This window comes from Nannobrachium achirus (assembly GCF_963921795.1).
Source record: "Nannobrachium achirus genome assembly, chromosome: 15".
NCBI lineage: Eukaryota > Metazoa > Chordata > Actinopteri > Myctophiformes > Myctophidae > Nannobrachium > Nannobrachium achirus.
The window spans coordinates 25,503,813-25,531,409 of record NC_137822.1 but is presented as its reverse complement, the minus strand read 5'-3'; the positions used below and the strand labels follow the sequence as shown (position 1 = coordinate 25,531,409).

Genomic DNA, 27,597 nt, shown 5'->3' with positions numbered 1-27,597 from the left:
AGACCAAAACAATGTATCTTAGAAATTATTTTTTTATTTAAAAAATTAATAAAAAAAGAGAGAGATTATCTCAATGAAATGAATGCAACTGCCTTTTGGGTCTTTCACAGATAGACATGCACATGCTTTCCAACAACTTCAGCTTCAGGGAAATTATAATGAACACATGATTAAAACAGGCTGCATTATAATGCAAATAATTGCTAGTCACTATCACTGTCATGTGTACCTATCCTGCTGCATCTTGTCTCCAGTCCTTGGCAACGACACCCCAAGTAGCATGCAATTCCCTTCTTCGCACATGAAGTTCAATCACCCGAGAGAGACTTGGAGTAGAACCGCTGCTCCTTCACTTGGAAAGGAGTCAGCTTAGGTGGTTCGGGCATCTAGTACGGATGCCCCCCGAGCGCCTTCCTAGGAAGGTCCTCGATGCACGTCCCACTGGGAGGAGACCCCGTGGCAGACCTTAGACCAGATGGAAGGATTATATCTCCAGACTGGCCTGGGAACGCCTCGGTATACTCCCAGAGGGAGTGGAGGAAGTTACGCAGGATAAGGAAATCTGGAAGTCTCAGTTGGAACCGTTACCCCCGCGACCCGATTCCGGATAAGCGGTTGAAGATGGATGGATGGATGGATGGCACATGAACAGTTTTTCTGGCAGCCTTTGATACAGCTACATGATATTGCCTTGTCCATTGATATAGGCCAGGCTGGCTCTGTAGATGGACAGGGGACTGCCTTCCCATCACTGAGAGACCATCCATATTCAGTGAAGCAAGGGATGTCTGGCTTCGCGATGTGTGCAGTTTTATCTATTATGGCTGCAAGAGTGGGGTGCAGGCCAAAGGCATTTTCTGTAGGTGGCAGCAGCTTCAACAGGGTTGATCGGTTATTTAGGAACTTGTACACTCTCAGCTTTGCCAGGTCAAAGTCCTCCGAATGGTCAGCTTTTGATGCATATACAGCTATCGTGAGGTCTCTAGCCTGATTCTTGACATCCTCTGAGAGGGAATAAGAGGAATTTTCACCAAACTCCTGAAGTGCAGGGAGATCTAGACCCATGCTGGTCTTGAACCATGCCTTCTTTCCAGTGAAAAAGGGATAGCTGGTGGTATCTCTGCCACTCAGGCTGTGAATAAAGGGCAGGGCACGACACTGTGCGAGTCCAAGGGCTGAGACCATGTGATGGATAGGAAGATATGCATCCTGCTCTGTTCTCACCCACAGCTCTGGAAGGTCTAGGAGGTGGGTGGCAGCATGATATAGATGCCTATATCATGCTGTCGCCATGGGAAGGCAGTCCCCTGTCCATCTACAGAGCCAGCCTGGCCTATATCAATGGACAAGGCAATATCATGTAGCTGTATCAAAGGCTGCCAGAAAAACTGTTCATGTGCGAAGAAGGGAATTGCATGCTACTTGGGGTGTCGTTGCCAAGGACTGGAGACAAGATGCAGCAGGATAGGTACACATGACAGTGATAGTGACTAGCAATTATTTGCATTATAATGCAGCCTGTTTTAATCATGTGTTCATTATAATTTCCCTGAAGCTGAAGTTGTTGGAAAGCATGTGCATGTCTATGTGTGAAAGACCCAAAAAGGCAGTTGCATTCATTTCATTGAGATAATCTCTCTCTTTTTTATTAATTTTTTAAATAAAAAAATAATTTCTAAGATACATTGTTTTGGTCTCTGATTTTATCTGAAGTCATTGCTACAACTACATACAGTAGAATCGGACAGGAAATATAATATCTCGTTTACAGCCATTTTGACAACATGCAAACTCAAGAATAATACAGGTATAAGTCCCTTCTGTGCCATAAATCTTAGCAAATGGATTCATATTGCTTGTATTTGCAAAAGCAGTCAACAATCATGGTAGAAATTATGTTAAAGCTCTATTTTGGGAGTCCACCATCTTGCAAATATGCACAATAAAGGTCCAGACACACCCAATAATAAAATTAGCTATTCCATTGAGTCTCCCATGGTCAGACACCATGAAATAGACACCAAGTTTGCGTTTCTAGCTCATCTGGTTCAGAAGTTAGAGGCAAAACCTATTTTCTGGGTCCTTACATTATGGTGGCCATATTGTGGTGGCCATATTGGATTTCATGGAAACATGCAATACAAAAAATGTTCATATGTATACCATTGATCAACCTGTGAAGTTTCGTGGAAATATCCCTCAGTTTAAATTTCTTCCCTATTCACCCCCCATTAAAACTAATAGGGGCTAATATTGAGGCGGCCATATTGGAACTTTTCCGAACAAATTGACCGGGTTGTCCATATAGGTTGTGATCCTACTGGGTCATAGATAATATTTCTGGTGGACAACCTTTTATGTCGGGGCAAATGCAGCACACCTTCCTTTGCCCCCTGGGTATATGTTTGAAAAGCCAAAGTATAAAATAATGTTCTTTAGCGGTTCTACTCCAAGTCTCTCTCGGGTGATTGAACTTCATGTGCGAAGAAGGGAATTGCATGCCCTCTTAGCAAATGGATTCATATTGCTTGTATTTGCAAAAGCAGTCAACAATCATGGTAGAAATTATGTTAAAGCTCTATTTTGGGAGTCCACCATCTTGCAAATATGCACAATAAAGGTCCAGACACACCCAATAATAAAATTAGCTATTCCATTGAGTCTCCCATGGTCAGACACCATGAAATAGACACCAAGTTTGCGTTTCTAGCTCATCTGGTTCAGAAGTTAGAGGCAAAACCTATTTTCTGGGTCCTTACATTATGGTGGCCATATTGTGGTGGCCATATTGGATTTCATGGAAACATGCAATACAAAAAATGTTCATATGTATACCATTGATCAACCTGTGAAGTTTCGTGGAAATATCCCTCAGTTTAAATTTCTTCCCTATTCACCCCCCATTAAAACTAATAGGGGCTAATATTGAGGCGGCCATATTGGAACTTTTCCGAACAAATTGACCGGGTTGTCCATATAGGTTGTGATCCTACTGGGTCATAGATAATATTTCTGGTGGACAACCTTTTATGTCGGGGCAAATGCAGCACACCTTCCTTTGCCCCCTGGGTATGTTGGGGATACTTTGATTATCGAAATAATATCGTAAATCGCAATTCTTTCACAATAATCGTGACGTGACATTTTTGTCCAATCCTTAATGTGGACACAAGTGCAGTTCTTGCAAGTGAATTATAATGGCCTTGATACAATAGCTATTATTAGTGACTGTTAAATTTCAGGTATATGGTTTGCCTTCTGAAGAAAAAGTGACACCTAGCCTACAGTACGTAGCCAAAGTCATGGGTAAATGCAAATGGTGCATCAGTGTAGCACCTTTATCTGCTTTACAGATTGCATTACATTCACCCATTCACACATTGGCGACAGAGGCAACCGTGCAAGGCACCACATGGCTCTTCGAGAGCATTTAGGGGTTAAGTGTCTTGCTCAAGGACACTTTGACACAAAGCCAGGAGGAGCCGGGGATTGAACCGGTTGCACTCCTTGATTCCCAAGTGGCGCGCTCACATTTACCTCCTGAGCCACTGCTGCTGCCCCCGTTAGATTGGCTATAAGGTCGTTCTGCCGAACAGATGTTGCGGGGATGATTGGCTCACAGCAGAGCACAGTACGCACCATTAGCAAGAAGAACAGTTCAGAGAGCTGTTATTCTCACAACATTAGTATGGAAATAGGCATGTACTACGGCACGTGTACTATGCTCATTTTGATCGCGAGTTTAGCTGCAAATCCTCTATGCTATTATTCACCCACGCTGCTTTTATCAACTCAACATTTGCGTGCGTGCGTGCGTGCGTGCGTGCGTGCGTGCGTGCGTTCGCGCATGTCTGCATTCAGGAGATGGGTGTTAAAGGAGTAGTTCACCCAAAGGAATAAACTTTAGAATTTTTGTTTTTAAAACCTTCTTTAATGGTAAATCCAGAATCGGCGAAAAATATATAATGGGAATCAATCAGTAACCTGTTTCTGCGGCAAAAAAACAATATCAAAAATCCTTCCATTAAAAAAAACCCACAGCTCCAGCTGTTTATCAAAGCCTGTAGTACCATACTGCTTTGAAACCGCTCCAAAAAGTGCCCTGTAAAGTAAGAAAATTAACTTTAAAATGCTTCCGGTCAAAACAAAGACGTGCACGAAAAGGGAGCGCGCATGGCCAGGCGTGTGCGTTGTCAGTCACGCTCGTTCGTCGGATGTGTCTCCACTGTTTGTTTTGAAGTCGCGTCATCACAATCAAGGCAACAGGTTTACGGTGAAACAGAAAGCTAGAGATGGGATTTATGGCTCTATGAAGTGAGCCGGATTTAAGATCCGTTCCTTACAAAGAGCCGTTCAAAAGACTGGCTCATTTTAGTCTTAGGTACTTTGTAGATTTAGACGGCAGAAATGTATATATGGCTGAAATGTATATAGGGTTGAAGTGATTTGAACTTATAATCAAAATGTACAAAGTACCTAAGACTAAAATGAGCCAGTCTTTTGAACGGCTCTTTTTTTATATATATATCACAATTTAATTAAAAACCACAAACTGATAAATTGAACTCTGTCTATGACCATAAGAGATTATCATTTAGGCATGAATGGGTCCCCGTGATGACTTCTCTCACTACTACAAAAACATTTCAATATACATTTGCCTTTAGGTATTACTGATAAAAAAACTAATAATAACATTTAATGTTCTCATAATGTGAAACTTGAAATGTATTGTCACATCATAGGTTTACAGGTGTAAAACAGTGAGTGAAATGCAGTTTTCAAGGAAGGGGAAAAGAATAGAATAAAACAAAGAAAACGTGTCATAAACGTCAGATATTCCAAATATGCATGATTAAAAGAAAACAAATGGTCTTGGAATGAGGCAGTTCAATTAACCCATTTAGGCCTAGAATTATTGAATGCTTTAACCAGTGAAAAATAGCAGATATACAAGCTCACTCGGTGCCACGCTGCAAGCTTGCAAAGTTGTGAAAATGTGTGCAAATCTTTGAATATATGTATTTTCAAAGCGAACGTTTGTCAACTCAAATTGTGCTTCGATCTGGGGGGTCCCTAGAACTAAATATTTTGAGATGGGGGTCCGTGGCCAAATAAATATCATTTTGGGGGTCCTTCACATGAAAAGGTTTGAGAACCACTGACATAGCAGTCTCTCAAGAACAGACTAACTAACTGAACTCCAGTTAACTTTTTTGGTGCCATGATTTTTTCTCTTCAATGTCCCGCGATGCCATGGTCTCCATAGACTTCCATGTAATTTATAGTGCACGGATCGTGCACACCCATGCCTAGATGATGCACCACGTGTGTGCCCACTGTTCACAGCTTTCAAACAAAAAAATCAGCTTGGAAATCCGCTTGGAAATCCGTTCATGCATTCATGATTTATCAGCCATCATGTTTTCTTCAGACGTAAACAAACATGGCTGCCATGTTTGAAAGAATGGGTTGGTATGGGGGTTAAACATGCAATTTCGCGATCGCGATCATGCCTAACACATTTCTGGAGGTCCAAAAAACATTTTTGAAAAAAAAGAATTTGAAAAAAAATAAATAAATACCAATACAAACTCGGGAAACTCGGGGTTGGCACCATGTGTTAAGTGAAAAGGACCTTTTCTTTGAAGATGGCTATAGCCAGATTGCTGACATAGAAACATAGGTTTTTCAAAAAACCTTAGAAGGATTCAAAAGACACTTATAGAATTGGGTCAAAATTCAAATTTTCACGATTTAAAAAAGAAAATAGCAGATCTACAAGATCACAGCTGTGAGCTTGTATATCTGCTATTTTTCAATAGTTAAAGCATAAAATAATGATACACAAAATGTGTACCCGTTCTGAATGGGTTAGAATAGCAGCTGATATGCTAACAGATACTGTACACAAGATGCATAGTTATAAAAAATAAAGACAAAAATGGCAACAGATATAGAAACAGACTGTTGTTCATATAAATAGTCTCACGTGCATCTGAGACACTAACTCTGTGGTGAGATATCTTTCCATACAGAGACCTTGCTTTGACCTCCTTAAAATCGTCATATCCATTTTGCAGCTTCTAATAAATCATCTATTATCTTGTATGAACTCACAAGTTAACATTAAGCTTGGCGTCTAGATAAGAGACAGAGAATCCATCATGGAGCGCTGTTAATGGTCCACGTAATGATGCATGACTCCTAGGCAGTGAGATGGTTAGGGAAATACTGCTGAGGCTGGCACAATCTGGTGGGAGCTGGTATGGCTAATGAAATGGTTGGGCTTTTTCCACCTTGTTTACCCATTTTAGGCCTAGAATTATTGAATGCTTTAACCAGTGAAAAATAGCAGATATACAAGCTCACAGCGCGGCACCGAGTGCCGCGCTGCGAGCTTGTAGATCTGCTATTTTTGAAAAATCATGAAAATGTTTGCAAATCTTTCAATATATATTTTTCAAAGCAAACGTTTGTAAGTCAAATCTCTTCTTCTGGGGGTCCCTGGAACAACATATTTTGAGATGGGGGTCTGTGGCCAAATACCTGTCATTTTGGGGGTCCTTGACATGAAAAAAATTGAGAACCACTGATTCAGAGGAAGGATTTAGAAGTCGGGTCAAAGATCGCGTCAAAGATATTCAAAGACTTGCACTCATTTTCACGATTTTCAAAAATAGCAGATATACAAGCTCACAGCGCGGCACCGGGTTAAAGCATAAAATGATGGTTAAAGTGGTTAAAATCTAACGCGATTCGGGCGCGTTCCAGGTATTTGAGAGTTAACCACGTCTTAAAACCTCTATACTTAGTAAGCTTCGCCGCAGTTGGCTACTATGTACTGTAGTCAGTCCCCTCTGTACCAAATTACTTCGCCGAAAATAGCCAATCTACAAGTTCAGTTCTGGATGTCAGTGCTATTTTCACGAATGATCCACCCAGAATGTTACTGTACATATTTGTCTTTTTCATTTCTAACGTGATGTTTTTGCATAGTATTTGTCTGTCATTAAATGGACCCCAATGGAAACAGGCCTTATGCTTTCTTGGGTTTAAAATCCTCTTAGCAGCCCTTGTATTGTAGTGTGCTTTCCTGTACTTTTTGCAAACTGCCAATAAAGTATTCAATGCAGGGTTGCTAAGGTTCAAGTCATATTGAATCCTAACCTTCTGGCTTGTAGGAAACCAGTCACCCGTAGCCAAAGTAGGATTATGTCTACCATGTCTGTTTCCACCTCACTTCTACTCATCATATCCAACCATGTCTGTTTCCCCCTCACATCTACTCATCATATCCAACTTCTTTCTTTCAGAACCTGAAGGTTAGGAGCACTAAGGATTGTAAGGATCAGTCTGCCAAGAACTCCTTGGAAAGTAAGTCACCTTCTGTTATATCACATTAACAAAAGAAATAGCTAATTGTGTCACATGGCCATGGCCTCTACGGTAAGGTGAAATATACTGTGATTTGTAGTCAATTGTCAAAATATGCAATGCGGCCTGAAGTTGGTATTCTTTTGTCTAAAATGATGTTTTTTTCTAAAATTCTGTTTCATATCGATTGGTCTTTTATTTTTTACAAACTTGTTTCAATCAAATATCAGACCTATGGATTTGGCATGGCGTCAAGTGCATCAGTAATGCGTTGACATTGTGTGGACATTTCAGCATTTTGTGAAGGCTCTAAATACACAGAATCGGGTATTCTTTGCACACTTTACTGTATATATAACTCTTCGTATCAGAACAATATGACTTAGAGTAGGATAAAAATCTGCAAAGTATCCCTTACAATAATTCAGAAACAAACATGAATTATTCCTTGCCTCTCCATAGCGTTGCTGTACAAACCAGTGGACAGAGTCACTCGCAGCACGCTGGTGCTACATGTGAGTATAAGCACGCCGTAAGGCTGTATAACTTACTATCACAACAGTTGTCTTGTTCTTGATCACCTGTCTCCTCTCTATTATCCATATAATGCAAATGTAGCATCACCCAATGCAAGTGTTTAGTCACCACAATTGTCCCTTGACGTGACAACCTTGCAGGCTTATGCAAAGGCAAAATGTAATTATTATGTTTAGACTGATGCCAGGTCGTTTGTGGACATGCCATCCTATAGTGTGGACTGTATAGTTTCAATATACAGATTATTGATTGCGACCGTCGGGTCGCAAGTTGCTATGAAAAGCTCCACCGGCTGTCCCTCCGTCTGTCCGCCACGTCATGTCACACTTTTCCCCTACTCTTATCTCTGCCACCGTTGGCCCTATTAATGCCAAACTTTGCACACACACTCCTTGGATGGCAAATCACAACCTCCACTCCTGATTTCTCACATGGCCCTCTTCTAGCGCCACCATCAGGCCAATCTTTCCAAAACACGTCTTTGGACACTGCTCCCACAGATTTTGGCCTTAAATCACGCAAAGTGGTACACAGTATGTCTAGAGCCATGTCATCAACATGGATCTGTCCCATTTCCCATATTCCCTCCTGATTGCCTACGATTGCCTTATAAAGTTTGTCTATGCGACGTGACGGACACTTTTATCTCCCGATTAGGGAGTCTTACTGGTATGTCTGTTACAGCACTGGTTTAGAATCCCCTCAAGCACATCTGGGGGTCCTTGGACCCCACACTGAGAACCAGTGCTGTAACAGCCAGATACATTATTGATAGGAACAGTGGACTAAATTCTGAATTAAATTAACCCATTTAGGCCTACGATTATTGAATGCTTTAACTATTGAAAAATAGCAGATATACAAGCTCACAGCGCGGCACCGAGTGCCGCGCTGCGAGCTTGTAGATCTGCTATTTTTGAAAAATCGTGAAAATGTGTGCACATTTTTCAATATATATTTTTCAAAGCAGACTTTTGTAACTCAAATCTCTGCTTCTGGGGGGTCCCTGGAACAACATATTTTGAGATGGGGGTCCGTGGCCGAATACCTGTAATTATGAGGGTCCTTGACATGAAAAAGTTTGAGAACAACATGATTTAGGGGAAGGATTTAGAAGTCGGGTCAAAGATCGGGTCAAAGATATTCAAAGACTTGCGCACATTTTCACGATTTTTTCAAAAATAGCAGATCTACAAGCTCGCAGCGCGGCACTCGGTGCCGCGCTGTGAGCTTGTATATCTGCTATTTTTCAATAGTTAAAGCATAAAATAATGGTTAAAGTGGTTCAAATCTAACGCGACTCGGGCGCGTTCCAGGTATTTGAGAGTTAAGTCTGACTGTTATAGAAAACTAGTGTCAACTGAAAAAGTGTATTGGTGTGTGCTGTGCTGTGCTGTAGGATCTGCTGAAACACACGCCCTCCGGCCACCCCGACCACCCCCTCCTGCAGGATGCACTGAGGATCTCTCAGAACTTCCTCTCCAGCATCAACGAGGAGACAACACCTCGCCGTCAGTCCATGACTGTCAAAAAGGGAGAGGTAAGGAGTGTAAAATCTAACATTTAGGGCGCCCGGTGGCCTACTGGTCAAGGTGCATACCACTTAGGCACCGCCACATTGGCATGGATGCCTGCCGGCGTCGCCGGTTCGATTCCTGATCCGGATGACCTTTGCCCCATGTCACTCCCCATCTCTCTCCCCATTTCCTGTCAGTCTACTGTCCTATCAATAAAGGCATAAAAGCCCCAAAATCTTTAAAATCGAACATTTAACCACTCGAACCCTCTATATTTAGTAAAATGGACATGAAGTTACAACTGTACATTGGTACGCTCCTTTTTCAGTCTACACATGCACCAAATTCCTCCCCCAAAAATAGCCAAGCTACAAGCTTGCTGAGCTTACTTGCTGTTGTGAGCTTGTAGATCTGTTATTTTTGGCGAACGTTCCACCCAAAAACATAGGGATGCTGGGTTTCAAGTGGTTCAAACATCAAGTGCATAAAACACACACTCATGAGACGCTCAAAGTCGCATTCTTTGTGCTATACAAAAAAACAGTGGTACTATAATGTTGTACTTACTGTAAGTAAAAGTATCAATACTGCAATGTAGAAATAACCTGTTACGAAATTCAAAATTAACTTGAGTAAAAGTACAAAAGTATTGGTATCAAAATATTTAACAGGAAACAGACGGTGATCTCATGTTGCGATGCCGTCATTTCCTGTTTTCCTGTGGGACTTCGCTAACTTGTAAAAAAGAATGAGTTAATAACACAGCATAGTGCGTGCTACACACGCAGCTAGGTAGCTTAGCTGCTACAGAATGTACTGCTATGCTCTGTGTAGTTCTAGCTATAGCGTGCAGCATTTCAAACAGCTAAAACCAGGGACAGATGCTTTTGCCTGTTTGTTCTCTCTTGCTTTCTCTCTGATGGATTGCGAACGGCCATGTCCTAGGACACTGACGCATACATCGCACACGTCACACGCACGCGCACGCGCGCACACACACACACACACATACACACACACACACACACACACACACACACACACACACACACACACACACACACACACACAGAGACCACTCCCCGCCATCACTGTCACCCCTGGAGCACATTAATGGCTGTCATTTGATTGGCATGGCAGCTTGCGTGACACTGGTGTACATAACACCTTGTAATGAGCCAGTATTCCTCTCTGACTGGAAGATTCCATATTAATTATTCATAAATAAAAGGATGGGGGCGGGCCCAAATCATGCTTCTGTTCCCAGAGGGTCATTACCGCATCCTCCCAACGCGTCCCGCAGAAGCCTCATATCTCTTATGTTTTGGGTGGGTGTTGTGGGGGGTGATTTATGTCCTATGCCGTCATGCTACAATATCAGACAAAACTAGCAAAAATTGACGATCTACAAGCTCTCAACAAAGTGTTGTTGAGAGTGAAAAATATTATCTAAAAAAGTGTTTGTGTGTATCTTTTACCAATGAAAAGTATCAACAAGTGTTACCTTGTGACTAAATAATAACTACACTAGATCCATTGGAACACTGAAAAAGTAACGGTTTTGGTTCCTGGCCGGACAGCGACTATTATTCTATTACTCCCTCTCTCATTCACTATTCACTCTCTTTCTCTCTAACTACGGTAATATACAGACACACACCGGCCTGCCCTGCCCTCCTATCTCCATAGGACCCATTTGCAGCAGCACTCGCCCCAACACACACACACACACACACACACACACACACACCCACACACACACACACACACACACACACACACACACACACACGCACACACACACGCACACACACACACACACACACACAAACTGATAATCAAATATTAATAATGTCTACATGAAAGCAGCACATGGAAATCGATGGGGCTCATTATGGTGTGTATATGAGCATACTTGAAGCTTAGGTCTGCATTTTAAACGACAACTTTGTTTTTTTTTACAACAAGGTTTAGAGAAAAGAAAAGACGAGTGTTAAAATGTTTTCATTTACTGCTTTCTATCGTTTTGGCGATTTTAGTGGTTTTGATTTCAGTGGATGGGGGCATGTGTACAATTGGCTAAATACGTATTTTTGGACACAATAAGCCCATTCTCAAGATCCACTGCAATCTTTCATGGGCAGATGTGACTTATGGGAGCTAGTAGTGTTTAAGTTGTAACTAATAGTGTGTAAATAAATAGTAATAAAGAAATCGCTGGCTTAGCCACTTAATTGTACGCATGGAAAACTTCCATTCAGCACTACTTTTCATACTGTACTTTCATACTGTATGAAAATCAACTTGCATTGTCTTCAAACTGGCTAGAGACAGGTCATTTTGTCTCATGCAAAGAATTGTTAGACGAGTGAAATTGAATTGATCATCATGACTAAAAACGCTCAAAACCCGTCGCATCGCTGATGTTTTGTGAGCTTGTAGATCGTTTATTTTCAGATATTCTGCTTTTTTCAAACATTTTGTACTTTTACTTTTGGTACTTTAAGTACATTTTGATGCCAACACTTCCATACTTTTACTCAAGTACAGTTTGAATTCCAGACTTTTACTTGTAACAGTATTTATACATTGCACTATTGATACTTTTACTTTAGTAAAATATGTGAGTACCGGTACTTTTCCCACCTCTGGTAATGCATTACCTCAAATTCAATTGGAGTCTAGATAGGACTCCCAAGCCCTCATACCTACATTACTATTTATAGCCACCCATACATTAGCCTGTAACCTGTAGTATTCTCAGTGAAGTAGTGCAGGGGCGTCACACCAAATTATGGGCCCTGGGTACAAGGATTCACTGTGGGCCCCCCATGAATGTTAACTATTGAAAAATAGCAGATATACAAGCTCACAGCGCGGCACCGAGTGCCGCGCTGCAAGCTTATATATCTGCTATTTTTTTTTTAATCGTGAAAATGTGTGCAAGAAACCTATGTCTCCATGTCAGTGGTGCTCAAACATTTTCATGTCAAGGACTCCCAAGATGGTATTTATTTGGCCACAGACCCCCATCTCAAAATATTTAGTTCCCAGAAGCTAAATTTGAGTTACAAATGTTCGCTTAAAAAAATACATATATTCAAAGATTTTCACACATTTTCACGACTTCTCAAAAATAGCAGATCTACAAGCTCGCAGCGCGGCACTCGGTGCCGCGCTGTGAGCTTGTATATCTGCTATTTTTCAATAGCTAAAGTTACTAGGGCCCCTCCACCTTGGGCCCTAGTAACTCAGTCCCACTCCCCCCCCCCCCCTTGTGACACCCCTGAAGTGGTGCATGAGCATGGTAGTAGTACAAGTGACCCCCAGGGGCCATGGCCCCGGCCAGATGGAGGGAACAAACAGAAGTTGCTTAATTAAAATGCAAATGAGGCTGCTGTCAGAATCTTGAGTCCACCTCCCTTCCCCTTATCTGGTGCTCCGCGTGCCACTGGGAGGGATGTGCTCCTGATGTGAGGGTGCACATGTGTTACGGTATACAGTATACTGTACGTTGATTTCAGGTGTAACAGTTAATCAAACTAATCATTTTAATCGATTGTTAATTTTTTTTTGTTAAAAACAAATGACATTTTTTTTTAAATAAAATCATACTTTGTTATGCCTTTTTTTTTAATAAAGTAGCAACATATACTGTATATACTGTGTGTGTGTGTGTGTGTGTGTGTGTGTGTGTGTGTGTGTGTGTGTGTGTGTGTGTGTGTGTGTGTGTGTGTGTGTGTGTGTGTGTGTGTGTGTGTGTGTGTGTGTGTGTGTGTGTGTGCGTGCTTCTCGGTTATTCCATTAATCGAAAAAGTAACGATAGAATAATCGCCAGTATCTCTCTCTGCCTGTCTTTCTCTCTCTCTCTCTCACTCACACACACACACACACACACACACACACACACACACACACACACACACACACACACACACACACACACACTTACTCATACACAAACATACAAATGATAAAAGATCACCACATGATTTCATGCAGAAACAAAACATGCAGTCATATTTTCACCCACATATACAGCACGTACACCTACAGTATGCATTATACAAGCCCGCGCTGCATATGCACACTCATTGCAGTGCGATGCACATTGCATATTCGTTTGCCCCACTCACCCTTTTATGCAGATGTGTGCGAATGCTGAGAGCACAGATGCTCCTCAAAGCGTGCACTCTAAAAATAGATATGGATCTTTTGTAAATTGATGCAATTTCGCATGCACGCACGCGGGCCCACACACACAGTCACACACACACACACACACACACACACACACACACACACACACACACACACACACACACACACACACACACACACACACACACACACACACACACCTCCAGGAAGGCCCTTCAAGGAGTTGGTCAATATTTAATCGGCGTTGTCAGCGGCCTCATGTCTCCTTCTCCAGCAGTGCTGGTGTTCTAGTCAGCGATTATGAGAGATGGCCAAAGTCATATTGTGCCTATAGTTGCTGCTCTGCATTTTGTCATCTTGTGTGCAGAGATAGCATGTTTGATAAAGGAGACATGTTGTCAGTTTTATCAGATTGCTCTCTTAGTCACTTAAAGGACATTTTTCTTTACAATAAGGGTTCATATTTTAGATTGTAATTAGAGGAAAGAAAAGATGAGAGTTAAAATGTTTTCATTTACTGCTTTCTATCGTTTTATCCATTTTAGAGAGTTTGATTTCAGTGGCTTTTTAGACACAATGAGCCAACAAATTCTTTATTATTTACATTAACACTACCAGCCCCCATAAGTCACACCTAACCATTAAAGGAAACCATGCGGTGCATGTTGGGGGCTTATTGTGTCTAAAAAGACATATTTAGCAACTTGCACGCATGCCCCCAAACACTGAAATCAAACCCGCTAAAATGATAGAAAGAAGTAAATGAAAACATTTTAACACTCATCTTTTCTTTTCTCTAATTACAATCTAAAATATGAGCCCTTGTTGTAAAAAAAAACAAAGTTGCCCTTTAAACCCGGCCGCTAGTCTTATTAAACTTGACCTGAATACTTGGTCAGTTCTTTTCCCTCCTGTACACCGAATCTGTTGACCTAAAAGCTCACAGATCTGCTATTTGGGTTGAATCTCCCCCCAGATGGATTCTATAGGGCATGGGTCTTCAACAGGGGGTCCGGGACCCCTAGGGGGTCCACAGAGTTACTACAGGGGGTCCTCCAAATGTTTTGAGTGATATATTAACCACTTGAACCCTAGTGTCCATATTCTGAGAACCTTAGCCAAAAATAGCAGATCTACAAGCTCACAACGCCTCGCTTGGTGTAGAGGAGAAAAAGAGCAGACTGAGTACAGTGAAAGGTCAAGTTTATTGAGTATTGACGGTTCAAGTGGTTAAATATCTGAAAACACAAATTGACATGAATCCAAAATACATTGACAATTGTGCTGTCAAACAATGAAACTATGGATGATAAGGTTATGGGGGTCCCTGCTTCATCTCTCTCTCAACTAAGGGGTCCCTGGCCTGAAAACGTTGAAGACCCCTGCTATAGGGTTCAAGTTATTGGAGCCACTGTTCTCAAAGTGGGGTCTGCAGACCATCCCCAGGGGGTATTGGTGTTGTGTTGGTGAATGGCCACTGTGCCTTTTGGAATGTGATTCATTCTAATGATCCAGATTTATCTCCAGTATTATTGTATTTTCGGTTTGATAATCCATTCCCATCTTGGAATCTGCTGCAGCCTGGGAGGGGTGTCCTTGGGAGCTGTTAGCTAATTGGATCACTCCCCCCAGTTCCCAGACAGCGCCAAAGCAGGACCAACATCATCCAGGGCCTGATTTGATCATGTGTCTGGATTAGAATGAAAGCATCTGTAAATGTGTGCAATGTGCATGTATGGCTTGATTGATTGATTGATTGATTGATTGATTGATTGATTGATTGATTGATTGAATACTTTATTAGCTGTTTGCAACAACAACAAAATATTGCAGTTCAATATAAGGTCTGCTAAGAGGATTTTAAACCCAAGAAAGAACTATGGGTCGTTTCCATTGGGGCCCTTTGTACTGAATTCATCGAAACATGTAATGACAATATTTAATGAAGAACAGCATATGAATGGTTACAAATCAAAAAGAAAAATATGAAGGGGGGGTTGGCTCAGGCTTTGACTTTTTACAGGGGCCGGTTTCGAATTGCAGTCACCTGTAAATGTTCTATTAGGGTGGTTTTGAAGGAGAGTAAGGATTTACACTCCTTTAAGGTTGTTGGTAGGGCGTTGTTGGTAGGGAGATTTAAGCCAAATCTGGGTTGAATGTGATTTGTGGAGCTCCCTCTGGTGTTGTGATCGTGGATGTCAGTGACATTTGTGATGTTGTTTGACAGGTCTCTACCCTGAACCATCCCATCCTAGCAAAATGTGGTCTAACACACTATGCACCATGGGCAAAATAAATTGACTCATTATTATATAGGAATACATGCATGCGTATATGGAATTTACTTCCAGAGCATACTATTCTATACTTAAATATCTGTGTTTCGATGTGTCAGTTTTTGTTTCTTTTTTTACATTCTGGGTCTACATGGTCAAGAATTGTAGAAACATGACACTAGATCTAGTGTATGTACACTAAGTCAGATACTAAATCAGTTTTTCTTAGTTTCATGGTCAGCAAGTATCACATTTATATTCTAACTACTTGGCAATGTAGAGATTACGGAAATACTTAGTTTCTTCCCAGTTTTCAAATCTCCATATACTGTATACATTACATACAGTATTCCTTTGGCCTAAAGTCTGCTGATTAATATTTGCAAATAAGAAAATCTCCTAGCTGAGCTCTTAATAAAATCCATAACATGTACAGCCTCAAGTTTCAGTCAACTACAAACTGTAACGTTTTGTTTTAATGTCCCCATAAGAATCATTGTTTAAATAATGTGATAACCAATGTGAGGATGCACCAAGGCCCATGAATGTAATTGACGATGGAAAACGACTGTGTTGTGTGTTGATTTTCTTTAGCATGAGGTCAGTGCATCTGGTATTTACTCCTCCATTCCAGTCAATCGCCATTAAGAGCAAATGACAGGCCACAACACAAAGGAGCTCATTTGGAAGTTACACATTGTGGTAGGCAATCATAGTGAGCTTCAATATCTAGCTAGTAATGAATAATTATATCCACCATTGGGGAATTAAAGCTCTGGCATGTCCTTAGCGAGGGGATCAGGACACAATTATAATCTGCATTACTGTAGGTCTGTCTGTCTGTCTGTCTGTCTGTCTGTCTGTCTGTCTGTCTGTGTTCTGACAAAGACCAAGTTGACTTACTACTGTATGTCCTTGCAGTGGATCCTGGACGCAGGGGCGTCACAAGGGGTAGGAAAGTGGGACTGAGTTACTGGGGCCCAAGGTGGAGGGGCCCTAATAACTTTATCTATTGAAGAATAGCAGATATACAAGCTCACAGCGCGGCACCGAGTGCCGCGCTGCGAGCTTGTAGATCTGCTATTTTTGTAAAGTTGTGAAAATGTGTGAAAATCTTTGAATATATGTATTTTTTAAGCGAACATTTCTAACTCAAATTTTGCTTCTGGGGGTCCCTGGAACATAATATTTTGAGATCGGGGTCCGTGGCCAAATACATGTCATCTTGGGGGTCCTTGACATAGGTTTTTTGCACACATTTTCACGATTTTTCAAAAATAGCAGATCTACAAGCTCGCAGCGCGGCACTCGGTGCCGCGCTGTGAGCTTGTATATCTGCTATTTTGAGGGCCCGCAGTGAATCCTTGTACCCAGGGCCCAGAATTCGGTGTGACGCCCCTGCCTGGACGCTAATGTTTCACATTTTTTACATGCTTGGCATATAAGGCATCGCAGAGTGATATCTACAGAGCTCAACTCTCTTCCTCCCTGTCTGTCTGTCTGTCTGTCTGTCTGTCTGTGTCTAACATTTTGTGTCCTCCATATACTGTGTACCACAGTTTCCCAAACAGTGGGTCGGGACCCGTTTGTGGGTCACAGACCAATTTTTTATGGGTCACGACTCGAGTAAAAATTCAATTTTCCTAAAAAACGGTTTTATACATTTTAAAATAAACAAACAAACAAACAAATGTTGCGAAATTCCATAGATAAAACATTATATTAATTAAGAAGTAGTGAAAATAGCCTATTCGCGCCGCGTACTGCGCTTGTAGATCTGCTATTTTCAGTTTGGGTTTGGGTCCCGGATTTTCTTCTATTCTCTCTGTTGGGTCTCGAGACTCTCGACCTGAAGAGTCTGGGAAGCACTGCTGTACAATATTTTTTTCTCCGTCTGTCTGTCTGTCTGCCTGACACACACACACACACACACCGCACACACACACACACACACACACACACACACACACACACACACACACACACACACACACACAAGCCATGCACTTTCCTAGGGGAGGTGAAGTAGGGTGTATGACAGGGTTCCCCAATAGGCGGCCCGTGGGCCATTTGCGGCCCGTGGGCCACTGTGTGCTTGTAGATCGGCTGTTTTCACTAGTATCATTTTTAAAATGATAAATGCAAAACGAACGGTTTTGGACATACTAGATTTTCACCCGTCAACGACGATATCTGAACAGTCGCAGTCGCTGGAGTAGCGGGAACGCCGCCGTCGCCCCCCTGCAATGGTGTGGCCCTCGGCTTGGTACCCTAGACATAATTCGGCCCTTGGGGAAAACTAATTGGGGAACCCTGGTGTATGATGCATGCCAACACCCCCCACCCCATCACCATTACCCATTCTACCACCACCAGTGACGAGGATAGAGCCTCCAGGACAGGCACTGCATGGAGATGATGAGGGTAGAAGGTGAAGAAGGGATGTTGAGTAGGGCAAAGAGAGGGAGAGGGGAGGGGGGAAAGTACAGGGATATGATTGGCTGTGATCAGCTGTGATGTCATTGCTCCATGGCCTTGCTGCCAGGGCACTGTGAGGTTGAGAGGGGGGAGGGGTAGAGGTGTGTCGGGGTCCATGGGGAGTGTGTGTGTGTGTGTGTGTGTGTGTGTGTGTGTGTGTGTGTGTGTGTGTGTGTGTGTGTGTGTGTGTGTGTGTGTGTGTGTGTGTGTGTGTGTGTGTGTGTGTGTGTGTGTGTGTGTGTGTGTGTGTGTATTCTGCCTTGGGCCCAGCTTCATTACATCCATTCATTCCAAAGGAACTCAAAATCAAAGCATTAACGGAGTCTGTTATGCCTGATCTATAAGTTGTTGATGGCAGATCTACAAGCTCTAGGTTGTAGGTCTGCTACTTGTGTTGCACAACACAGTGTGCACCCAAGTATAAATCAGTCATTACTCATGCTTCCTCTCTTTACACACAGTTACGATGCTATTCGTGCACTCAGGGCTGACCTCCTTTGCATCTGTTTGTTCAGCTGCAGCTTTTGTTTGTTCAGACGTCCTTTACCCAGGACAACCTCAGAGCTATGCGGAGCACACTAGGATAAACTGTATTATTGATTTATTATCGATACCTATTTATTTAACATGCATAGTTGTCAGCACCTCTTGTCCTCGCACAACACCATAACTGCCCTCTTCTGACAAGAGGACAGTATTACATCATATGTGAAGAAAATGATAAGGAATGAACGCTCCATTTGTGTGGAACCAAATGGACCCTGTGGTTACTGTTCCCCTTGTACACCCTTTGGAGCTAGATTAACACTGAGGACTTTATTGTACACTGCATTATTGTGCTTTATTGTTCTCACTCTGCTGAAACACTATAGGGCCTTTTCCACCGGCAAAGAACCGGTTCGGATTCTTTCTCCCCGCCTATGGCATGGAAACATTCTTGGAACCTTGGTTCGTTCTTGTGAACCGGCCACGAAACCAACTTTTACGGTTTTGGAACCAACGCGGTTCTCGGTGGAGAAGCTCACCTCTGGTTCATCCCATTTTGACATCAGAACTGCTCCCGTCCCCGCAGGACATACTGTATACGACAGCAGGTGCTTGAGTTAAAAAAAAATAATTGAAGGAAATATAGCATCCTTGTAACGGTCTGTTAGTGATGATGGGAAATTGTAAGCGCTGGAGCGTGTCTCAAAGCGCGGCGCTCTGTCCGTGTACGGACATGTGGATCAGGGGTTTTCAAAGTGGGTGACGGGGCACCCTGGGGTGCCGCGACGGCAGTCCAGGGGTGCCGTGAGATAATTTGATAATATTTGGAATTTATTTGGACACTTGAAAAAATATTTTGTATCATTTTAAACTTGAAGTACAAAGTTATTTTCAGTCACTTCTAACCAAAATGGCCGTTATCTCAACGTTTTCCTCGCAACATCATCATTAAAATATCGTCTGACACTGTCGGGCAGAAAACCTCGTATTTCCAAGTTTCAAACGTGTACGTCTTTTGTTAAAGCAAAGCCCTGCTTCATCATACAAGACTGCCGCACAAAACTAGTGAAAACAGACGATCTACGTGTGTTTGTAGATCTGCTGTTTTCACTAGTTTAGTACATTTTATAGATGATAAATACAAAACGAACGGTTTTGGACATACAAGGTTTCCACGATATGCTATATATAATATAAGGTGCTGGGAGTGAAAATTATAATGTAGCGGTGCCTCGGATTAAAAACAATAATATTTATGGGGTGCCCTGAGACAAAAAAAAAGTTTGTGGAGGATGACCCCTGATGGCCTTGGCGTTGTTTTGTGTTGCCGCTGCAGAACCGGCAGCTGTTGAAGGACAGCTTCATGGTGGAGCTGGTGGAGGGAGCCAGGAAGCTACGGCACGTCTTCCTCTTCACCGACCTGCTGCTCTGCGCCAAACTCAAGAAGCAGATGGGAGGGTAAGGAGCAGCGTCCACTCTGACCGCACATTTTGATTTTGTTTTTTTTAGGCTATACAGTATGTCACATATATTCCCTACAACATAATCATCAGGTATTATGATAATACTTGGTCCTCCAAGTATTATTCTTTTCAAAAAAGGTGTACAGAAAGTGTTAAAAGTTAAAGTGTTTATTGAGTATGCCTGGTTGTCAGGTGGGTGGTGACCCAGCTGAAGTTAGCCACACCCACAGTGTTGTTGAATGGTAAAAAGGGGAGGGATGATATTATGATACGAACATTTTCATCATAGGTAACACTGGTAAAGACCAAATCATTTGTGCTGTCTAATGACACTCTTGATCTTTTACTATTTGGATGTTTTCAGTGTCATTTATTTCATATCCTACTGAAATCATGACATTTGACTGCAAAAAAAAAAAAAGCAGAAACAATTAATAAAAGAATATACTTTTACATTTACATTAAATTACATCTGCTTGCCCACTCCCATAGTCCTATCTCTCTGTCTCTCGCTCTCACAATCTCACTCTCCCTTTCGATACCTTCTCAATCCACGCATTCTCTCCCTTGGCCCTTGCCTTTACCGCTCCCGTCCATTTCTTCCTTGCATATCTCGTGCCCCTTTGTCCTTCTCTCATTCCCTTAACACCGTGTCCCCCCGCTGTCCGTCCGTCCGTCCGTCCCGCTGCAGTAAGAGCCAGCAGTATGACAGTAAGTGGTACGTCCCCCTGTCGGAGTTGACCTCCCAGTGTCCCGAGGAAGCAGAGCCACTCACCATCCCCCAGGTGCCCGACGAGGAACTGGACGCCATGAAGGTGAAGATCTCCCACCTCCGCAGCGAGATCCAGAGAGAGAAGGTAGGTTAACCTGCTTGCTGCCAAGCATTAGGCCTAGGATTATTGAATGCTTTAACCAGTGGAAAAATAGCAGATATACAAGCTCACAGCGCGGCACCGAGTGCCGCGCTGCGAGCTTGTAGATCTGCTATTTTTGAAAAAGTCGTAAAAATGTGTGCAAATCTGTATGTATTTTTTTTCGAAGCGAACGTTTGTAACTCAAATTTTGCTTCTGGGTGGTCCCTGGAACAAAATATTTTGAGATGGGGTCCGTGGCCAAATACATATCATTTTGGGGGTCCTTCACATGAAAAGGTTTGAGAACTACTGACATAGCAGTCTCTCAAGAACAGACTAACTGAGCTCCAGTTAAGTGAAAAGGACCTTTTCTTTTACGATGGCTAGCCAGATTGTTGACATAGAAACATTGTTTCTATGTCAACCTGAATATCCGTTCAGGCATTCAAAAGATATAGGCTATAGTGTTTTCTTCAAATGTAAACAAACATGGCTGCCATGTTTGAAAGAGAGAGCTGTTCTGGGAGTCAAACATGCATTTCGTGATCGCGATCATGCCGAAACCGGAAGTTGGAAGTTTTTTATTATTATTATTTTTTTCTCTCAAAAACGGCCAACTAGGGCTTGGCATAGCTATACACAAACTCGGGAAACTCGAGGTTGCCACCATTAGTGTTAGTAAACTTTTTTTTTTTTGTAAACCTTTATTTCACCTATAGTAAACCTTTTTTCTATAAACCTTTATTTCATCTATAGTAGTAGCTTTTGGGCCCACAGGCCTAAAAGCTCAAGGAATAGGGTTGAACCTGTGATGTCATGCCGTACTTTTTATTTCTGTTTTATCTATTCGTTTGGTCATTAAGGTCCACAGAATGAGAGGCCTGCTCTGCCGGAAACATTGCAAAAAAAGTTATGGCCATTTATAGTCATCACTGTGATGACTGTGAAAAGTCATGAATCCTCACTTTTCAATGTTTTTTGGGGACGTTTTTAGCCCAAGGATTTCACCTTTCTAGTTATATTTTCTTCTGGGGCCTCTGGCACAAAACATTTTCTCACACATATATATATATATATATATATAGTTGTTGTCGGGTGGAAACCATGTATGTCAAAAACCGTTCGTTTTGTATTCATCATCTAAAAAATTAACTAAACTAGTGAAAACAGACAATCTACAAGCACACAACGCCGTTGTGTGCTTGTAGATCTGCTGTTTTCACTAGTTTTGTGTGAGTCTTATATGATGAAGCAGGGCTTTGCTTTACCAAAAAACGTACACATTTGAAATTTGGAGATACAAGGTTTCTGCCCGACAGTGACGATATATATATCAATGTGGGGGTCCTTGAGACTGAAATGTTTGAGAACCACTGATTTAGAAGGCATTTGTATAATGGTTCATGGTGTACACACACAAGGTCATACGTTCAGGGACAAGCGCCAGGCATAAACACAGAGGCATAGCATGTGAAAATATGAGTCACAGATGGAGCCATGCAGAGAGACCCACTCCTTGTGCTAACCTGATAACATTTTGAAAATGTTCCCCTAAATGAAAAACTGCAATACATACTGAGAGAATTCTGGAATCTACACCCAATTATGGAATAGACATAATTCTAAGAACCAGTCTGACCGAAGCATGGATTCTAAACCAATCGCCTATTTCGATTCTTTGAAGCACCCGTAGCATTGCTTCTAAGCCAATCACAGCGACTGGGGGGGGCGGGAGGTTTAGGACAACTGGTTCTTTTCCAAAAATGTCTCTTTCCGAGTTCTTATATGACGCGATATGAAAAAGGTCTATGGGAATTCAGAATGGGGGAAGAAAACCGCAAACCAGGTAGGATGTGTAAATTACGTCACACTTCACTACTCTATAAAACATTCCGATAACGATTGGGGAAACTAGCCTCTGTGTTGTCCGGTTGTGTTTGAGGAATTGGCCCAGATAAATGGGTGTGTGCAGGCTGTGGGCGGGGCTCACGGCTACATTGCAACAGTGGTCCAACAGTGGGGCAACATGACTGGTGTCTTGCACGCGCGCGAAGTCTTGTTGCCATACCTTAGCAACAGGCATGATACATTTATTTTAAGAAGTACATTCTATTTTTTTCCCCCAAAATGTCTATGGTTTCTTGGGCTGGATATGGCAGCCTGGAACAGTTGTTCAAGTGCAGCTAAACTTGACATAATGTAGTAAATGTGCCACAATTAACAATAATGAATTGCACCTGTGCAGCTGACCTGCGGAACCTGGGAATATACTATTCTGTCAAGATGGGGAGAATAAAAGTGTGGACAATATAATTATAATACCTTGTTAAATTTTGCATTTGTAGTTATTTTAATGTATTTTAACAACATAACCAGCACAAATAGACAATGAGACATTCATGGATTTATATTTTAAAGAAACTTTTATTCTCCCCCCTGGCCTCAGGGTATGGCAGCTGCATACCCCTGCCATACCCAATTGACGCCCCTGTGCACAGCTATTCTCCTACTGGTCCACTGCAAGAGTCTTCAACAGGGGGTCCGGGAGTCCTCAGAGTTACTACAGGGGGTCGCCAAATCTTTGTGAGAACAAGAAACTGGACACATTAAGTATACTGTACGCCACTGGTTCCCAAACACTGGGTCGGGACCCATTTGTCGCGGGATCTCCATATATGGGCATAAAAGGGACAAGGACTGACACAGAGATCTCCATATACAGAATGGCCATTCATTTATTACATTTTCCCCATTGACTTGAAGGGGGAAAATTCAAACGGTAAGACAGAATTCATTTAAATGTAATACCTACTATTCCAAGTGCTTGTCAGGGTAGGGGGTCCCCAGTTCAAATATGTTTATTTTGGAGGTCACGGCCTAAAAAGGTTTGAGAACCCCTGCTCTAAGGTGGTTGAACGTGTGATTTCAGAGAGCCAACAAAGGCTCTAAGGTGATTGAACGTGTGATTTCAGAGAGCCAACAAAGGCTCTAAGGTGATTGAATGTGTGATTTCAGAGAGCCAACAAAGGCTCTAAGGTGATCGAGCGTCTCAGGAAGAAGCTGTCGGAGCAGGAGTCCCTGCTGCTGTTGACCTCCCCCGGTACGGCCCTGAGAGTGCACAGCAGGAACGGCAAGGTCAGTCACAATGCTGGCTTGGAATGAATGACACATGCACACTTATTGATTGATTTATTAACTCACTGGATGCCGATCACACGTTTGGCGAGTGACTCTTTGATGTCCCGTGTGCGCGTTTGACGAGTGTGATAGGGTTTTATATTAAACCGTAGCTTGCTGTCTTTGGCAGCCGTGGCTGAAGAGGAAAACTCAAATTCCCACAATGCAACGGGAGATAACGTGATCAGGAAGTCCGGTTCCCCTATACAGCGGATTTATCTCGTAATCTAACTCCAGATCACGTTCATGTTTAAAACAAGCCCTTCTCTACCGGCTGTTACAAAAGCACTGATGGCCGCGATTGTCATTTTTGTGAAAGAAAATACTGTCACACAGAAATTCCGAAAATATTCCGGAATTTACTCAGATTACTTTTACCCCAAGCCTCAGAAATAAGGAGAAATCAGGTTTAGTGCCGAGTGCCATGGTATTTTATACCGTGGCACTTGTCGATTCAATCATTGTTTAATCAAGGGCATCCAATGTGTTAAGATTGATTGATTGATTGATTGATATGACTGGCTTGGAATGACACGTGCACACTTTAGATTCATTGATTAATTAGTATAATAATATATAGTGTCCTTCTACCCTCGTGTTAAAGCTCAGGTTCATTTATGCTGCTTTGCTGTCTGTATTTCAGAGTTACAGTTTCTTGATTGCATCGGACTATGAACGTGCCGAGTGGAAGGAGATGATCCAGGAACAGCAGAAGAAATGTAAGGATGCCATAATATTGAATATACTGTTGTGGGGGTCCAGCAAATAATTGTAGTCCTGCCAAACAAACAGGCTGTAAAGGTCATGTGTCATGACATTTTCACTTTATACTTGTTTTTACTAATACTTAGGGGTGGGCGATATGGAGAAATACAATATCACAATATTTTTCCAAACTGTATCACGATACACAATCTTATCACAAGGTAACAAAAACTAAAAGAAAAAGGAGGACCATTTAGATCAGTGGTCCTCAAAGTGGGGTCCAAGGACTCTCTGGGTTCCAGAGAGTGAAACCTTACGGTCCATTTGGTTTAATTTGTATATTGTCAGAGTTAAGGGGAGACCTTGACATTTTAAAGTTTGAGAACTACTGATTTAGACCAAAATGCAGGTTTAAATGAATTCTGCAATTCAAAAAATCTCAGAATTAACAATTCAACAGGATTTTCTATAAGGCTCCCTCATTGTATCGATATATACGATATCTCTGAAAAGGAATATCGTGGAGACATTGTATCGTCTCAGCGATATTTATCACCATATCGCCCACCACTCTCTCTGACTGCTAACTAAAACAAAAGTGATATGAGACCTTTATGATGTTTGTTGTAGTGCTTATGTTGTCTGTGGTCAAAGCAGGACATTCAGAATGCTTTGTATGACTTAAGACAAACATGTGTACAACTGCTTCTTTAAATATATATGTGTATATATGTATATATTTTACTGTACATGAAACAAAGACCTGACCTGACCGTAACAGTGTCAAACCATGGATTTTCTTCCAGGTTTTAAGAGTTTCTCTCTGACTTCCATGGAACTGCAAATGCTGACCAATTCCTGTGTCAAACTACAGACCGTCCACCACATCCCACTCACCATTAACAAAGAAGGTACACCTGTGTGTGTGTGTGTGTGTGTGTGTGTGTGTGTGTGTGTGTGTGTGTGTGTGTGTGTGTGTGTGTGTGTGTGTGTGTGTGTGTGTGTGTGTGTGTGTGTGTGTGTGTGTGTGTGTGTGTGTGTGTGTGTGTGTGTGTGTGTAGCCGGTATTTACATTTAAATGTTTAATTGGCCGGTAATTAAAAAGTCCACCGGCCACCGTGGCCGGCTGGGAAAATGCCTCTATAGGCTATTTTATCATTTAATCTTATTATTCACGTAATAATTTGGCTAAAGTAAAGCTACAACCATTAAAACCTATCATAATTTTAAAAGTGTATCATGTTCTGTGACATGACAGCGGAGCTCGCCGCTGCTGCTGCTTCATGCTGCGCTGTGCGCATTAGATCAGTCTATATTCGTCGTACGATGGTTAACGTGCATTGAAAATATCAGAGCTTCAAGCTCACACCCCGTCGTAACGCGCGGCGCTGTGGGCTTGTACGTCTGCTATTTTAGATACGCACACGACGGCCATACGGAGAAGCACACATCACAGCTGACAGTTCAGGCAGCTTGTAAAACAATCAGCGCTATACAGCGTGGGTTTAGTGTTATGATCCGAACAGAACTGGGGTTCTTCCGAGGTAATCTAGACCAAGCTGGACCCAGTAGACGATAATAAAAAAGGGACCCGAACTCTGTGGAATCACACGGATTATACAAGCACGCACATGACTTTCTGATCGCATGGATGTGATGCCATTGTGGTGGTCAAAGCAACAGAGGCAAGTCAACCTTCCTTGCGTCATCATAACATAACATTAACAAAACAAACAAAGGTTGTATGTTTGCATATTAAGGTTTAAGGAGACGTGATGCCAAAATCATTCACTATTAACTTATTAATTTGTAGGGCACTGTGTGGCAGGGCGCGCAAACGGTTCGCTTGAGTTGCGCCCACTTTAGCCGATTCACTTTTTTTGGAGCGGTGAAAGCGCTCCCAATAGACAGGTATGTCTGTGGGTGGGTGGCTGGCTATGTGGGTGGGTGGCTGGCTATGTCTGTAGCCTGGCAATACCTTGAGTGGCCACACACAACACACAAGTTAAAGGAGGGGCGCTGTTGTGCAGGCACACACACACACAGCTTCTATGGCACTATTGTGCAGACTAGACACACACACACACACACACACACACACACACACACACACACACACACACGGTATAGCTGCTCAGATTCACCGCTCCACTTCGAACCGAGGTTTGATTTTTTTTTTGCAAGCGATACCTCTACATAAGTAGATAGTTAGGCTATTATTTTAACTCAGGAACAGATTGCAATTGCATCTGTGATAAAGAGGAAAGCTAACATAAAATGGTGTAATTATTAGTTGGGTCACCATGCACATTGCACATTAGCTCTGGTCCATAGCGTTAGTGGAGTTCTCCTCCACTAACCGCTATAGACCAGAGCTAATTGCACATACAGTATCTCAGCTGCAAACACGTATGTGACGTTCATTATAATATGGCCGATAAATTAATTGATTGGCCGGTAAAATATAGTCCTGCCGGCCAAGGTGGCCGGCCCCAAAAATGCCTAGCGGAAACCCTGGTGTGTGTGCGTGCGTGCGTGCGTGCGTGCGTGCGTGCGTTTGTCTAGC

At 42.3% G+C, this 27,597-nt stretch overlaps 1 protein-coding gene across 1 annotated transcript in view; it reads left to right on the top strand.

Annotated features, from left to right (window-relative positions):
- bcr (BCR activator of RhoGEF and GTPase) overlaps positions 1–27,597 on the top strand; it is a gene marked incomplete at both ends in the record, with an annotated part of 136,197 nt that overhangs the window by 89,390 nt on the left and 19,210 nt on the right. The window contains 8 exons of the mRNA XM_080742999.1: positions 7,317–7,377; positions 7,840–7,892; positions 9,314–9,454; positions 20,169–20,290; positions 20,987–21,152; positions 24,165–24,284; positions 24,970–25,045; positions 25,838–25,942. Coding sequence (XP_080599125.1) covers positions 7,317–7,377; positions 7,840–7,892; positions 9,314–9,454; positions 20,169–20,290; positions 20,987–21,152; positions 24,165–24,284; positions 24,970–25,045; positions 25,838–25,942 — 844 coding nt within the window. The remainder of the gene's footprint in view (positions 1–7,316; positions 7,378–7,839; positions 7,893–9,313; positions 9,455–20,168; positions 20,291–20,986; positions 21,153–24,164; positions 24,285–24,969; positions 25,046–25,837; positions 25,943–27,597) is intronic.